This window comes from Bombina bombina, chromosome 2, assembly GCF_027579735.1.
Source record: "Bombina bombina isolate aBomBom1 chromosome 2, aBomBom1.pri, whole genome shotgun sequence".
Classification (NCBI taxonomy): Eukaryota; Metazoa; Chordata; class Amphibia; order Anura; family Bombinatoridae; genus Bombina; species Bombina bombina.
The window spans coordinates 1,332,545,036-1,332,559,373 of NC_069500.1; the positions used below are offsets into that span (position 1 = coordinate 1,332,545,036).

A 14,338-nucleotide genomic window follows, 5' to 3' on the forward strand; every position below is an offset into this window, starting at 1 on the left:
ATTTAAAAATTCTTATAACACATAAAAACAACAGCAAATGCTTTTCCTAATTAATAAAGGGACGTCTCCCTTATACAACACTTATAAAAACAGACTAGAACCATATAATCCTAGAATTTCAGGTATAAAGGAATTAATTCTATAGATAACATATGGCAAGCAACAAATTTCTAAGATAAATGGTGAATTAAATATTTAAAAGGCACAAATGTATCAATCCTAATAGCTTTACAGTTCTTCAGTAACAAATTCAGTTATAAAGTTACACAGTTACTTTCCTTGGACATATAATTGGCTCAGGTGTGCTGGATAGTTAAAAAGGCAAAAAACAGCCAATATTCTGATTTAGGTGCCAAAGCAATCGTGGTTAATGGAAATGGTTAATTTAACAGATGAATACCTTGATGTCTTTAAAGTTCAGTTTGCGTGTTTTAAAAAACGTAGTGCAAATTAGTGTAGAGGTACCTTAATCTGTCCTGGTTGCAACCGCTGATTATCTTCACTGTGAGGGATTCACAGACTGTTTGTTCCTGGTGCTTCTGATAAGTCACCTGACCTTCTCTTTGATTCAGAGGTCAGGGGTGATGATCCGTTCTGGTGATGTAGTTATTCTTTTTTTTTTTTGTTTTCCTTTCTTCTTATAGCCCAAATATTGTTTTCATCTGGGTTCCCTCAGACTTCTTAAGGTTTGAAGAAATCTTTGGTCAGTGTTTAGCAGTAACACTGTATTCCCTGAAGTTACCAAAGGTAGATTTTAACTTGCAGGGTCAGGAGAAAAGTTTAAAGTTGCAGGGTCACACAGCTTTGTGACAGTAGTAAATGAAGTTTAGTAGAGTGTAGCAGGTCCCATTCAACGCGTTTCACCCTTCTGGGCTTTATCAAGAATGCTTATCCTGCTAGCTTCTGGCTTTTTAAAGGTATGAATGTGTTTTGATTGGTTCCTTCATTTCCTTTTGATTTCTATCAACACCTGTGTGGCTTCCAATGTAAAGGTGGACTTTATTTAAGTTGGTAATGATTGTTTCTGTGTTGTTATTTAGTTACATGATACACAAGGAAGAGAACTTATCATTTCTGCTTTATTAGCATTCACACAATTCAACTTATATATTTCAATTCTAAAGTGCCTTTATTAGATAATATACATTTAGATCGTGCAAACTTAAAATTACCTAAACTGAAACGAAAATATAAGAATCAGAATTACCATTCCCATATCTAGAATTATTGTAAGTGGGTAAAAATTAATGATATATATATATTCCTTTTCAACAAAGGATAGTAAGTTCAACAATTTATAAATTTGTAACAATTTAAAAATGGACGTAACGAAAATATAAGAATCAGAATCATCATTCCCATATCTAGAATTATTGTTAGTGGGTAAATAGGGGTAACCTTGACCCTTATATCTATCGCCACTTTAGGGAAGTACACAACAACAACCTTAAAGATTTTAAATATTGGGGAATTAAAAAAGTTCACCCCGACTGGAGAGGGGGAAACTGGGAAAATAAACTCCTAAAGGCAGAAGCTGAAATTATATACCTAATGAATACCCTCCAACCTGGAGGCTTGAACTCTGAGATAGACATTTCCCCCTTCTTATAAAAGTCTCTTACAATATGCGAACATTTTCCAGGTTAAATCAGCCACTTATATAGAAAATACTCACATACATTAAATAAGCAATAACATTTCAATTTATCTTGGGCAAAGATAGTACAAGCCCTATATAAATTCATTTTTCTAGTAATTAAAAAGGAATTTTTATCCCCCTAAAATAAATAAATTAATTGAATAAGCCATATTTTTACCCACTAGCAATAACTCTAGTTATGGGATTGATAATTTCTGATTTAATTGTACATCCATTTTTAAATTGTTAATTTATAAATTGTTGAACTTACTATCCTTTGTTGAAAAGGAATATGTATATATCGTTCATTTTTACCCACTAACAATAATTCTAGATATGGGAATGATGATTCTGATTCTTATATTTTCGTTTCGTCCATTTTTAAATTGTTACAAATTTATAAATTGTTGAACTTACTATCCTTTGTTGAAAAGGAATATGTATATATCGTTAATTTTTACCCACTAACAATAATTCTAGATATGGGAATGATGATTCTGATTCTTATATTTTCGTTTCGTCCATTTTTAAATTGTTACAAATGTATAAATTGTTGAACTTACTATCCTTTGTTGAAAAGGAATATGTATATATCGTTAACATTTACCCACTAACAATAATTCTAGATATGGGAATGATGATTCTGATTCTTATATTTTCGTTACGTCCATTTTTAAATTGTTACAAATTTATAAATTGTTGAACTTACTATCCTTTGTTGAAAAGGAATATATATATATCATTAATTTTTACCCACTTACAATAATTCTAGATATGGGAATGGTAATTCTGATTCTTATATTTTCGTTTCAGTTTAGGTAATTTTAAGTTTGCACGATCTAAATGTATATTATCTAATAAAGGCACTTTAGAATTGAAATATATAAGTTGAATTGTGTGAATGCTAATAAAGCAGAAATGATAAGTTCTCTTCCTTGTGTATCATGTAACTAAATAACAACACAGAAACAATCATTACCAACTTAAATAAAGTCCACCTTTACATTGGAAGCCACACAGGTGTTGATAGAAATCAAAAGGAAATGAAGGAACCAATCAAAACACATTCATACCTTTAAAAAGCCAGAAGCTAGCAGGATAAGCATTCTTGATAAAGCCCAGAAGGGTGAAACGCGTTGAATGGGACCTGCTACACTCTACTAAACTTCATTTACTACTGTCACAAAGCTGTGTGACCCTGCAACTTTAAACTTTTCTCCTGACCCTGCAAGTTAAAATCTACCTTTGGTAACTTCAGGGAATACAGTGTTACTGCTAAACACTGACCAAAGATTTCTTCAAACCTTAAGAAGTCTGAGGGAACCCAGATGAAAACAATATTTGGGCTATAAGAAGAAAGGAAAACAAAAAAAAAAAAAAAAGAATAACTACATCACCAGAACGGATCATCACCCCTGACCTCTGAATCAAAGAGAAGGTCAGGTGACTTATCAGAAGCACCAGGAACAAACAGTCTGTGAATCCCTCACAGTGAAGATAATCAGCGGTTGCAACCAGGACAGATTAAGGTACCTCTACACTAATTTGCACTACGTTTTTTAAAACACGCAAACTGAACTTTAAAGACATCAAGGTATTCATCTGTTAAATTAACCATTTCCATTAACCACGATTGCTTTGGCACCTAAATCAGAATATTGGCTGTTTTTTGCCTTTTTAACTATCCAGCACACCTGAGCCAATTATATGTCCAAGGAAAGTAACTGTGTAACTTTATAACTGAATTTGTTACTGAAGAACTGTAAAGCTATTAGGATTGATACATTTGTGCCTTTTAAATATTTAATTCACCATTTATCTTAGAAATTTGTTGCTTGCCATATGTTATCTATAGAATTAATTCCTTTATACCTGAAATTCTAGGATTATATGGTTCTAGTCTGTTTTTATAAGTGTTGTATAAGGGAGACGTCCCTTTATTAATTAGGAAAAGCATTTGCTGTTGTTTTTATGTGTTATAAGAATTTTTAAATAAAATAGATTGTATAAAACATAAATTAGATTGGTATCATCATTCCCTAGCTTTTTTTAGCGCTGCTAAATAAACCCCATTTTTTCTTCTGATCCTGGCTACCAGCCTGGGGATGAGAGGAAACGGCGGGAATACATAAGCTAGTTTGAAGGTCCAAGGTGCTACTAGTGCATCTACTAGAGTCGCCTTGGGATCCCTGGATCTGGACCCGTAGCAAGGAACCTTGAAGTTCTGACGAGAGGCCATCAGATCCATGTCTGGAATGCCCCACAGTTGAGTAATTTGGGCAAAGATTTCCGGATGGAGTTCCCACTCCCCCGGATGTAATGTCTGACGACTCAGAAAATCCGCTTCCCAATTTTCCACTCCTGGGATGTGGATTGCAGACAGGTGGCAGGAGTGAGTCTCCGCCCATTGAATGATTTTGGTCACTTCTTCCATCGCCAGGGAACTCCTTGTTCCCCCCTGATGGTTGATGTACGCAACAGTCGTCATGTTGTCTGATTGAAACCGTATGAACTTGGCCTTTGCTAGCTGAGGCCAAGCCTTGAGAGCATTGAATATCGCTCTCAGTTCCAGAATATTTATCGGTAGAAGAGATTCTTCCCGAGACCAAAGACCCTGAGCTTTCAGGGGTCCCCAGACCGCGCCCCAGCCCATCAGACTGGCGTCGGTCGTGACAATGACCCACTCTGGTCTGCGGAAGGTCATTCCTTGTGACAGGTTGTCCAGGGACAGCCACCAACGGAGTGAGTCTCTGGTCCTCTGATTTACTTGTATCTTCGGAGACAAGTCTGTATAGTCCCCATTCCACTGACTGAGCATGCACAGTTGTAATGGTCTTAGATGAATGCGCGCAAAAGGAACTATGTCCATTGCCGCTACCATCAAACCTATTACTTCCATGCACTGCGCTATGGAAGGAAGAGGAACGGAATGAAGTATTTGACAAGAGTTTAGAAGTTTTGTTTTTCTGGCCTCTGTCAGAAAAATCCTCATTTCTAAGGAGTCTATTATAGTTCCCAAGAAGGGAACCCTTGTCGACGGAGATAGAGAACTCTTTCCACGTTCACTTTCCATCCGTGAGATCTGAGAAAGGCCAGGACTATGTCCGTGTGAGCCTTTGCTTGAGGAAGGGACGACGCTTGAATCAGAATGTCGTCCAAGTAAGGAACTACTGCAATGCCCCTTGGTCTTAGTACCGCTAGAAGGGACCCTAGGACCTTTGTGAAAATCCTTGGAGCAGTGGCTAATCCGAAAGGAAGCGCCACGAACTGGTAATGCTTGTCCAGGAATGCGAACCTTAGGAACCGATGATGTTCCTTGTGGATAGGAATATGTAGATACGCATCCTTTAAATCCACCGTGGTCATGAATTGACCTTCCTGGATGGAAGGAAGAATTGTTCGAATGGTTTCCATTTTGAACGATGGAACCTTGAGAAACTTGTTTAAGATCTTGAGATCTAAGATTGGTCTGAACGTTCCCTCTTTTTTGGGAACTATGAACAGATTGGAGTAGAACCCCATCCCTTGTTCTCCTAATGGAACAGGATGAATCACTCCCATTTTTAACAGGTCTTCTACACAATGTAAGAATGCCTGTCTCTTTATGTGGTCTGAAGACAATTGAGACCTGTGGAACCTTCCCCTTGGGGGAAGCCCCTTGAATTCCAGAAGATAACCTTGGGAGACTATTTCTAGTGCCCAAGGATCCAGAACATCTCTTGCCCAAGCCTGAGCGAAAAGAGAGAGTCTGCCCCCCACCAGATCCGGTCCCGGATCGGGGGCCAACATTTCATGCTGTCTTGGTAGCAGTGGCAGGTTTCTTGGCCTGCTTTCCCTTGTTCCAGCCTTGCATTGGTCTCCAGGCTGGCTTGGCTTGAGAAGTATTACCCTCTTGCTTAGAGGACGTAGCCCTTGGGGCTGGTCCATTTCTACGAAAGGGACGAAAATTAGGTTTATTTTTGGCCTTGAAAGACCTATCCTGAGGAAGGGCGTGGCCCTTACCCCCAGTGATATCAGAGATAATCTCTTTCAAGTCAGGGCCAAACAGCGTTTTCCCCTTGAAAGGAATGTTAAGTAGTTTGTTCTTGGAAGACGCATCCGCTGACCAAGATTTCAACCAAAGCGCTCTGCGCGCCACAATAGCAAACCCAGAATTTTTCGCCGCTAACCTAGCCAATTGCAAAGTGGCGTCTAGGGTGAAAGAATTAGCCAATTTGAGAGCACGGATTCTGTCCATAATCTCCTCATAAGGAGGAGAATCACTATCGATCGCCTTTACTAGCTCATCGAACCAGAAACACGCGGCTGTAGTGACAGGGACAATGCATGAAATTGGTTGTAGAAGGTAACCTTGCTGAACAAACATCTTTTTAAGCAAACCTAAGTTTTTATCCATAGGATCTTTGAAAGCACAACTATCTTCTATGGGTATAGTGGTGCGTTTGTTTAAAGTAGAAACCGCTCCCTCGACCTTGGGGACTGTCTGCCATAAGTCCTTTCTGGGGTCGACCATAGGAAACAATTTTTTTAAATATGGGGGGAGGGACGAAAGGTATACCGGGCCTTTCCCATTCTTTATTTACAATGTCCGCCACCCGCTTGGGTATAGGAAAAGCTTCTGGGAGCCCCGGGACCTCTAGGAACTTGTCCATTTTACATAGTTTCTCTGGGATGATCAAATTCTCACAATCATCCAGAGTGGATAATACCTCCTTAAGCAGAGCGCGGAGATGTTCCAACTTAAATTTAAATGTAATCACATCGGGTTCAGCTTGTTGAGAAATTTTCCCTGAATCTGAAATTTCTCCCTCAGACAAAACCTCCCTGGCCCCCTCAGACTGGTGTAGGGGCATTTCAGAACCATTATCATCAGCGTCCTCATGCTCTCCAGTATCTAAAACAGAGCAGTCGCGCTTACGCTGATAAGTGGGCATTTTGGCTAAAATGTTTTTGATAGAATTATCCATTACAGCCGTTAATTGTTGCATAGTAAGGAGTATTGGCGCGCTAGATGTACTAGGGGCCTCCTGAGTGGGCAAGACTGGTGTAGACGAAGGAGGGAATGATGCAGTACCATGCTTACTCCCCTCACTTGAGGAATCATCTTGGGCATCATTTTCAGTGTCACATAAATCACATCTATTTAAATGAGAAGGAACCTTGGCTTCCCCACATTCAGAACACAGTCTATCTGGTAGTTCAGACATGTTAAACAGGCATAAACTTGATAACAAAGTACAAAAAACGTTTTAAAATAAAACCGTTACTGTCACTTTAAATTTTAAACTGAACACACTTTATTACTGCAATTGCGAAAAAGTATGAAGGAATTGTTCAAAATTCACCAAAATTTCACCACAGTGTCTTAAAGCCTTAAAAGTATTGCACACCAAATTTGGAAGCTTTAACCCTTAAAATAACGGAACCGGAGCCGTTTTTATCTTTAACCCCTTTACAGTCCCTGGTATCTGCTTTGCTGAGACCCAACCAAGCCCAAAGGGGAATACGATACCAAATGACGCCTTCAGAAAGTCTTTTCTATGTATCAGAGCTCCTCACACATGCGACTGCATGTCATGCTTCTCAAAAACAAGTGCGCAATACCGGCGCGAAAATGAGGCTCTGCCTATGATTAGGGAAAGCCCCTAGAGAATAAGGTGTCTAAAACAGTGCCTGCCGATATTATTTTACAAAAATACCCAGATTAAATGATTCCTCAAGGCTAAATATGTGTATATATGAATCGATTTAGCCCAGAAAATGTCTACAGTCTTAATAAGCCCTTGTGAAGCCCTTATTTACTGTCTGAATAAAAATGGCTTACCGGATCCCATAGGGAAAATGACAGCTTCCAGCATTACATCGTCTTGTTAGAATGTGTCATACCTCAAGCAGCAAAAGACTGCTTACTGTTCCCCCAACTGAAGTTAATTCCTCTCAACAGTCCTGTGTGGAACAGCCATGGATTTTAGTAACGGTTGCTAAAATCATTTTCCTCTTACAAACAGAAATCTTCATCTCTTTTCTGTTTCAGAGTAAATAGTACATACCAGCACTATTTTAAAATAACAAACTCTTGATTGAATAATAAAAACTACAGTTAAACACTAAAAAACTCTAAGCCATCTCCGTGGAGATGTTGCCTGTACAACGGCAAAGAGAATGACTGGGGTAGGCGGAGCCTAGGAGGGATCATGTGACCAGCTTTGCTGGGCTCTTTGCCATTTCCTGTTGGGGAAGAGAATATCCCACAAGTAAGGATGACGCCGTGGACCGGACACACCTATGTTGGAGAAATAAGACTTACTTACCCCAGGACACTCATCTACATATAGTAGAAAGCCAAACCAGTACTGAAACGAGAATCAGTAGAGGTAATGGTATATATAAGAGTATATCGTCGATCTGAAAAGGGAGGTAAGAGATGAATCTCTACGACCAATAACAGAGAACCTATGAAATAGACCCCGTAGAAGGAGATCATTGAATTCAAATAGGCAATACTCTCTTCACATCCCTCTGACATTCACTGCACGCTGAGAGGAAAACCGGGCTCCAGCCTGCTGCAGAGCGCATATCAACGAAGAATCTAGCACAAACTTACTTCACCACCTCCACGGGAGGCAAAGTTTGTAAAACTGAATTGTGGGTGTGGTGAGGGGTGTATTTATAGGCATTTTAAGGTTTGGGAAACTTTGCCCCTCCTGGTAGGAATGTATATCCCATACGTCACTAGCTCATGGACTCTTGCTAATTACATGAAAGAAATAAGTTTTATAATGTCTCTTAAATAAATCGGTTTTCTTTTCTCTTGGTCTAAAATAGAAATGTAGTAATAATAAATATGTAATGCTCATACTAACGTCTTACATTCAAAATAAACAGCTTTACAGACTAGGAAAAGCTAGGGGGCGGGTTTGAAAAAAATCTGAGAGCCAGTCAACATGCAATGTGCTACAGCACATTTATTTGACTGCTCACTTTAAACACCACTTTCCTCTGGATGCACTGTTAAGTATGTCTGGCTTCTAAATAGATTTGTCGACCCCTGGTCTAACAAAATTAGAGCATTTAATTTTATAACTATAATGGCCCTTTAAACAGCATCCAATGAACACAGTGCCCCCACACAAATACACATAAAATGCTATTGGCTAAAAGAAAAAACATTTTACATGAGACAAAGCATTTTTACACTACAATGTTTCTGAGGTTAAATGTTCGTAAATAGGGGGAAAAAAATAAAAAAATATAAGGGGGGTGGGTTCTACCTTTTTTCAAGGGGAAAAGTAACTCGTAAAGGAACTATGAACAGAAATATTAGCTAGAATACAAAAAAAAAACAATTGCCTGCATAAGAAGCAACAGAGAAAACATCGCTTTTCCTAAATCTGTATTTCCTTTCTAAAAGTGAGCTGCTGAATTCAGAAAGCTACAGATTGCATACGAGAAGTGGAGCATTTATGTTTAGTAAGTAGATAAACAGATCAGAACAGAGTTACAAACATGCCCTCACAATCATACTAGCTTTAAAAGACTTGAAGACATTTGGAAAACCAGGTGAAAAATAAATCCTAAACATTCTTACTTTAAACAAAACGAGAATATCTTACCGGCGCTCATTACAGGCGTCACAACTACATGCTACTTCAGGAGCCGTGGAATTGAGAGCAACAGTAGATGGGACAGACTGTGATCCAACAAGCATTCGTCCTCCAGCCACAGACTCTTGCTTTGAACCGCTGTTTCCAGGAGGCATATGTAAAAGGAAATCTTGGTTCTAACAACAAACAAGAAACAAAGAAAAATAAATGTTTTTAAGGCTAAACGCATTTTAACCTCTTAAGGACATATGACCGAATTTTTCCGTCATAAAACAATTGAACAAACAGAAAGCTGTGTCCTTAAAGGGTTAATGTATTTATTTTTGCTGAAGTACAAGGAGTCTACTTGCAATATTTAGAAGTGGTTTTTATAGCAGACTATATAAAAAGCCCTGCATTCTACACTCTGTAGGAGAAACTCTTGTGCACTCTAAATATGCTGCTGCTTAAAGAGATGATAAACAGTAAATACATTCAAACCAAAGATTAGCTTTAAAACAATATCTAGATGTATTTTTTACAATTATATTAGTTGTTCAAATAATGAAAGTGTAAAGGTTTAGTTTTTAGAAAGTACTTTAGTTTCTATACAGTAATGGGCGCCGTCATGGTTGAACTAATTTTCTATTTATATCTCTGCAAACTAAGCTGTGAGAAATCCCTTTTAGGTTCTCCTATGCGCCACACAGCCTTTTTTATTGCCTGTTTTATCTATCCCTAATTGCCTTCAGCAGAGGAAACAGATAAGGGGCAACTTAAGTTAAAACATGGCAGCACCCATTACTTTATAGAAACTCAAAAGGAATCCACAAAAAAAAAAAAAAAAAAACAATGTTCAGAGTTAAATTACAGAAAAGGGGGACAAATATAATTAAAAATTGTATATTACAATCTCATATATCCCTTTAATAAAGATTAATAACCATATGTTCAAAGTTCCGTAAATAAATATTGTATTTTATGCAACCCCAAAGTTTTTCTCAAACAATCACAAGTATCCCTCAAACTAATTATTTACAGATTGGACTTAAAGCGATTGTTAACTAACTAGTTAAAACCCAGTATCAAATAATCTTAAAAACAGGGGCACTTAAATTCATTAAAGAATACAATGCTTATTTTTTTAAAGCATTTACCTTTGCTTTATGGTAAACATAAAGCTGATCCTCTGCCTACAGCTCCTGCTTTCTTTAGCATATCTATGACTAATCAGGCTTCCTTCAATCGTTGCGCGCCCCCTTTGGCGTGCAGCTTGTGGGGCAACACAACGAATGGAAGAAGCCTCATGAGTCATTGATATGCTAATGAAACTAGCAGATGCGGGCGGAGGATCTGCATTATGTTTACCATAACACAAAGCTAAGTATTTTAAAAGATAAGCATCATTGTAAACTTTAATTAAAGTGCCCCTGTTTTTAAGATTAATATTTGATACTGGGCTTTATTTCGTAAAAAAGTTAAATCACTTTAAAGCAAGAGTAAACATCTTAAGATTGTAACAAAAGTGCTTAATTATGCATAGCAAAACTGTGCAATATATTGCCCCTATTTATTTTCCTCCTTTTCATTTAACTTTAAAGGGACATTTTTAAACAAAATTGGAATACACACTGATGCATTTAAATTTTTAATAAAATAATTTTGCAATATACATGTATTAGCAAAAATGCACAGCTCGGAGCTACCTGAATATATCAGGGGAGCCAACGGCAAGTGGCATATAAATGCAGCCACCAATTAGCAGCTAGCTCCCAGCATTGCATTGCTGTTCCTGTATGCTTTTTAAAAAAAAAGTTAACAAGTGAACAAAGAAAATATAATAGAAGTAAATTGAAAAGTAGTTTAAAACTGCATGATCTAGCTAAATCATAAAATAAAAAAAATAAAAAAAATTATGCTTACCTGATAATTTAATTTGCTTTTGTATGAGGAGAGTCCACGGCATCATTCCTTACTGTTGGGAAATACTGAACCTGGCCACTAGGAGGAGACACCACAGCCTAAGGCTTAAATACTCCTCTCCCCCCCACTTCCCTCAAACTTCAGTCATTCTACCAAGGTAACAAGGAACAGTAGGAGAAACATCAGGGTAAAAATAGTGCCAGAAAAGAAAAACAAAATTATCAGGCAAGCATAATTTATGTTTTCCTTCTTAATATGAAGCAAGTCCACGGCATCATTCCTTACTGTTGGGAAAACTATACCCAAGCTCTAGACCACACTGAATGATAACGGGAGAAGTAAAAGAGGCGAGCCCTAATCTGAGGGCACCACAGCCTTCAAAACTTTTCTCCCAAAAGCTGCTTCAGCCGAAGCAAACACACCAAACATGTCAAATTTACACACAAAAAATAAGTATGTAAGGAGGACCAGGTAGCCTCCTTACAAATCTGATCCATAGATGCCTCATTTTTAAAGGCCGAAGAGGAAGCCACCGGTCTAGTGGAATGAGCAGTAATCCTTTGAGGAGGTCTAAGTCCTGCTGACTCGTAAGCTAAGCGTATAATGCTCCTCAACCAAAAAGATAAGGAAGTCGAAGAGGCCTTCAAACTCTTACGCTTCCCAGAGTAGATAACAAAACAAGTTAGAAGTTTGTCTAAAATCCTTAGTAGCTTGAAAATAAAACTTCAAAGCTCGAACAACATCCAGATTATGAAGTAAACGTTCCTTCGAAGGAGGAGGATTGGGAGACAATTAAGGAACCACAATCTCCTTATAGATATTACGATCAGACCCCATCTTAGGAAGAAAACACCAACAGGTACGTAGGATAGCCTTAGTGTGAAACACTAGATAGGGAGGCTCACATTGCAAGGCAGCCATTTCAGAAAAGGCCAATAGAAAAAGAACCTTCCAGGACAACATTTTAATGTCAATCGAATGAATAGGCTCACAAGGAGCCCGTTGCAAAAACTTAAGATTCAAACTCCAAAGTGGAGTGTTAGATCTATACAATGGTCTGATCCTCTATCAGAGCCTTAACTAAGGATTGCACGTCAGGAAGCTCTGCAAGTCTCTAGTGCAGCAAAACAAAGGGCCGAAATCTGTCCCCTCAGGGCACTAGCAGAAAGGCCATTCTCAAGACCCTCCTTGAGAAAAGAAAGAATCCTGGCAGTCTTGACCTAATGCCAGGCGAAAGCACGCTCCTTCACACCAGAACAGGTAAGCTTTCCACACCTTATGGTAGATGCGACGAGTAATAGGCTTAAGAGCCTGAATGAGTGTGTCAATAACCCTCTCAGAGAAACCTCTCCTGGCTAAGACTAAGTGTTCAATCTCCATGCAGTCAGCCTCAGAGAATCTAGATTTTGATGAACAAAAGCGACCCTGTTACAGCAGATCCCTGCAACAAGGTAACCTCCATAGATGAGGACATCCCCACCAGGTTTGTGAACCACATCCTTCGGACATGATGGAGAAATCGGTATCACTGATGCTTACTCCTGCTTGATGCGGGACACTACACAAGGGAGAAGTGGAAACGGCGGAAAAAACATAATTTATGTAAGAACTTACCTGATAAATTCATTTCTTTCATATTAGCAAGAGTCCATGAGCTAGTGACGTATGGGATATACATTCCTACCAGGAGGGGCAAAGTTTCCCAAACCTTAAAATGCCTATAAATACACCCCTCACCACACCCACAATTCAGTTTAACGAATAGCCAAGAAGAAATAAGGAATTGGAATAATTGTGCTTTATACAAAAAAATCATAAGCACCACAAAAAAGGGCGGGCCTCATGGACTCTTGCTAATATGAAAGAAATGAATTCATCAGGTAAGTTCTTACAGAAATTATGTTTTCTTTCATGTAATTAGCAAGAGTCCATGAGCTAGTGACGTATGGGATAATGACTACCCAAGATGTGGATCTTTCCACACAAGAGTCACTAGAGAGGGAGGGATAAAATAAAGACAGCCAATTCCTGCTGAAAATAATCCACACCCAAAATAAAGTTTAATGAAAAACATAAGCAGAAGATTCAAACTGAAACCACTGCCTGAAGAACTTTTCTACCAAAAACTGCTTCAGAAGAAGAAAACACATCAAAATGGTAGAATTTTAGAAAAAACATAATTTATGCTTACCTGATAAATTCCTTTCTTCTGTTGTGTGATCAGTCCACGGGTCATCATTACTTCTGGGATATAACTCCTCCCCAACAGGAAATGCAAGAGGATTCACCCAGCAGAGCTGCATATAGCTCCTCCCCTCTACGTCACTCCCAGTCATTCGACCAAGAATCAACGAGAAAGGAGAAACCAAGGGTGAAGTGGTGACTGGAGTATAATTTAAAAGATATTTACCTGCCTTAAAAAACAGGGCGGGCCGTGGACTGATCACACAACAGAAGAAAGGAATTTATCAGGTAAGCATAAATTATGTTTTCTTCTGTTATGTGTGATCAGTCCACGGGTCATCATTACTTCTGGGATACCAATACCAAAGCAAAAGTACACGGATGACGGGAGGGATAGGCAGGCTCATTATACAGAAGGAACCACTGCCTGAAGAACCTTTCTCCCAAAAATAGCCTCCGAAGAAGCAAAAGTGTCAAATTTGTAAAATTTGGAAAAAGTATGAAGCGAAGACCAAGTTGCAGCCTTGCAAATCTGTTCAACAGAGGCCTCATTCTTAAAGGCCCAAGTGGAAGCCACAGCTCTAGTAGAATGAGCTGTAATTCTTTCAGGAGGCTGCTGTCCAGCAGTCTCATAGGCTAAACGAATTATGCTACGAAGCCAGAAGGAGAGAGAGGTAGCCGAAGCCTTATGACCTCTCCTCTGACCAGAGTACACGACAAACAGGGAAGACGTTTGTCGAAAATCCTTAGTTGCCTGCAAGTAGAACTTGAGGGCACGAACTACATCCAGATTGTGTAGAAGACGTTCCTTCTTTGAAGAAGGATTCGGGCACAGGGAAGGAACCACGATCTCTTGATTGATGTTCCTGTTAGTGACTACCTTAGGTAAGAACCCAGGTTTAGTACGCAGAACTACCTTATCTGAATGAAAAATCAAATAAGGAGAATCACAATGTAAAGCTGATAACTCAGAGACTCTCCGAGCCGAAGAAATAGCCATTAAAAATAA

General features: G+C 38.7%; 1 protein-coding gene across 1 annotated transcript in view; it reads right to left on the minus strand.

Annotated features, from left to right (window-relative positions):
* FAM193A (family with sequence similarity 193 member A) overlaps positions 1 to 14,338 on the minus strand; it is a gene marked incomplete in the record, with an annotated part of 656,361 nt that overhangs the window by 479,747 nt on the left and 162,276 nt on the right. Inside the window, 1 exon segment of the mRNA XM_053704204.1 lies at positions 9,253 to 9,419. Within this exon segment, the coding sequence (XP_053560179.1) occupies positions 9,253 to 9,419 (167 nt within the window).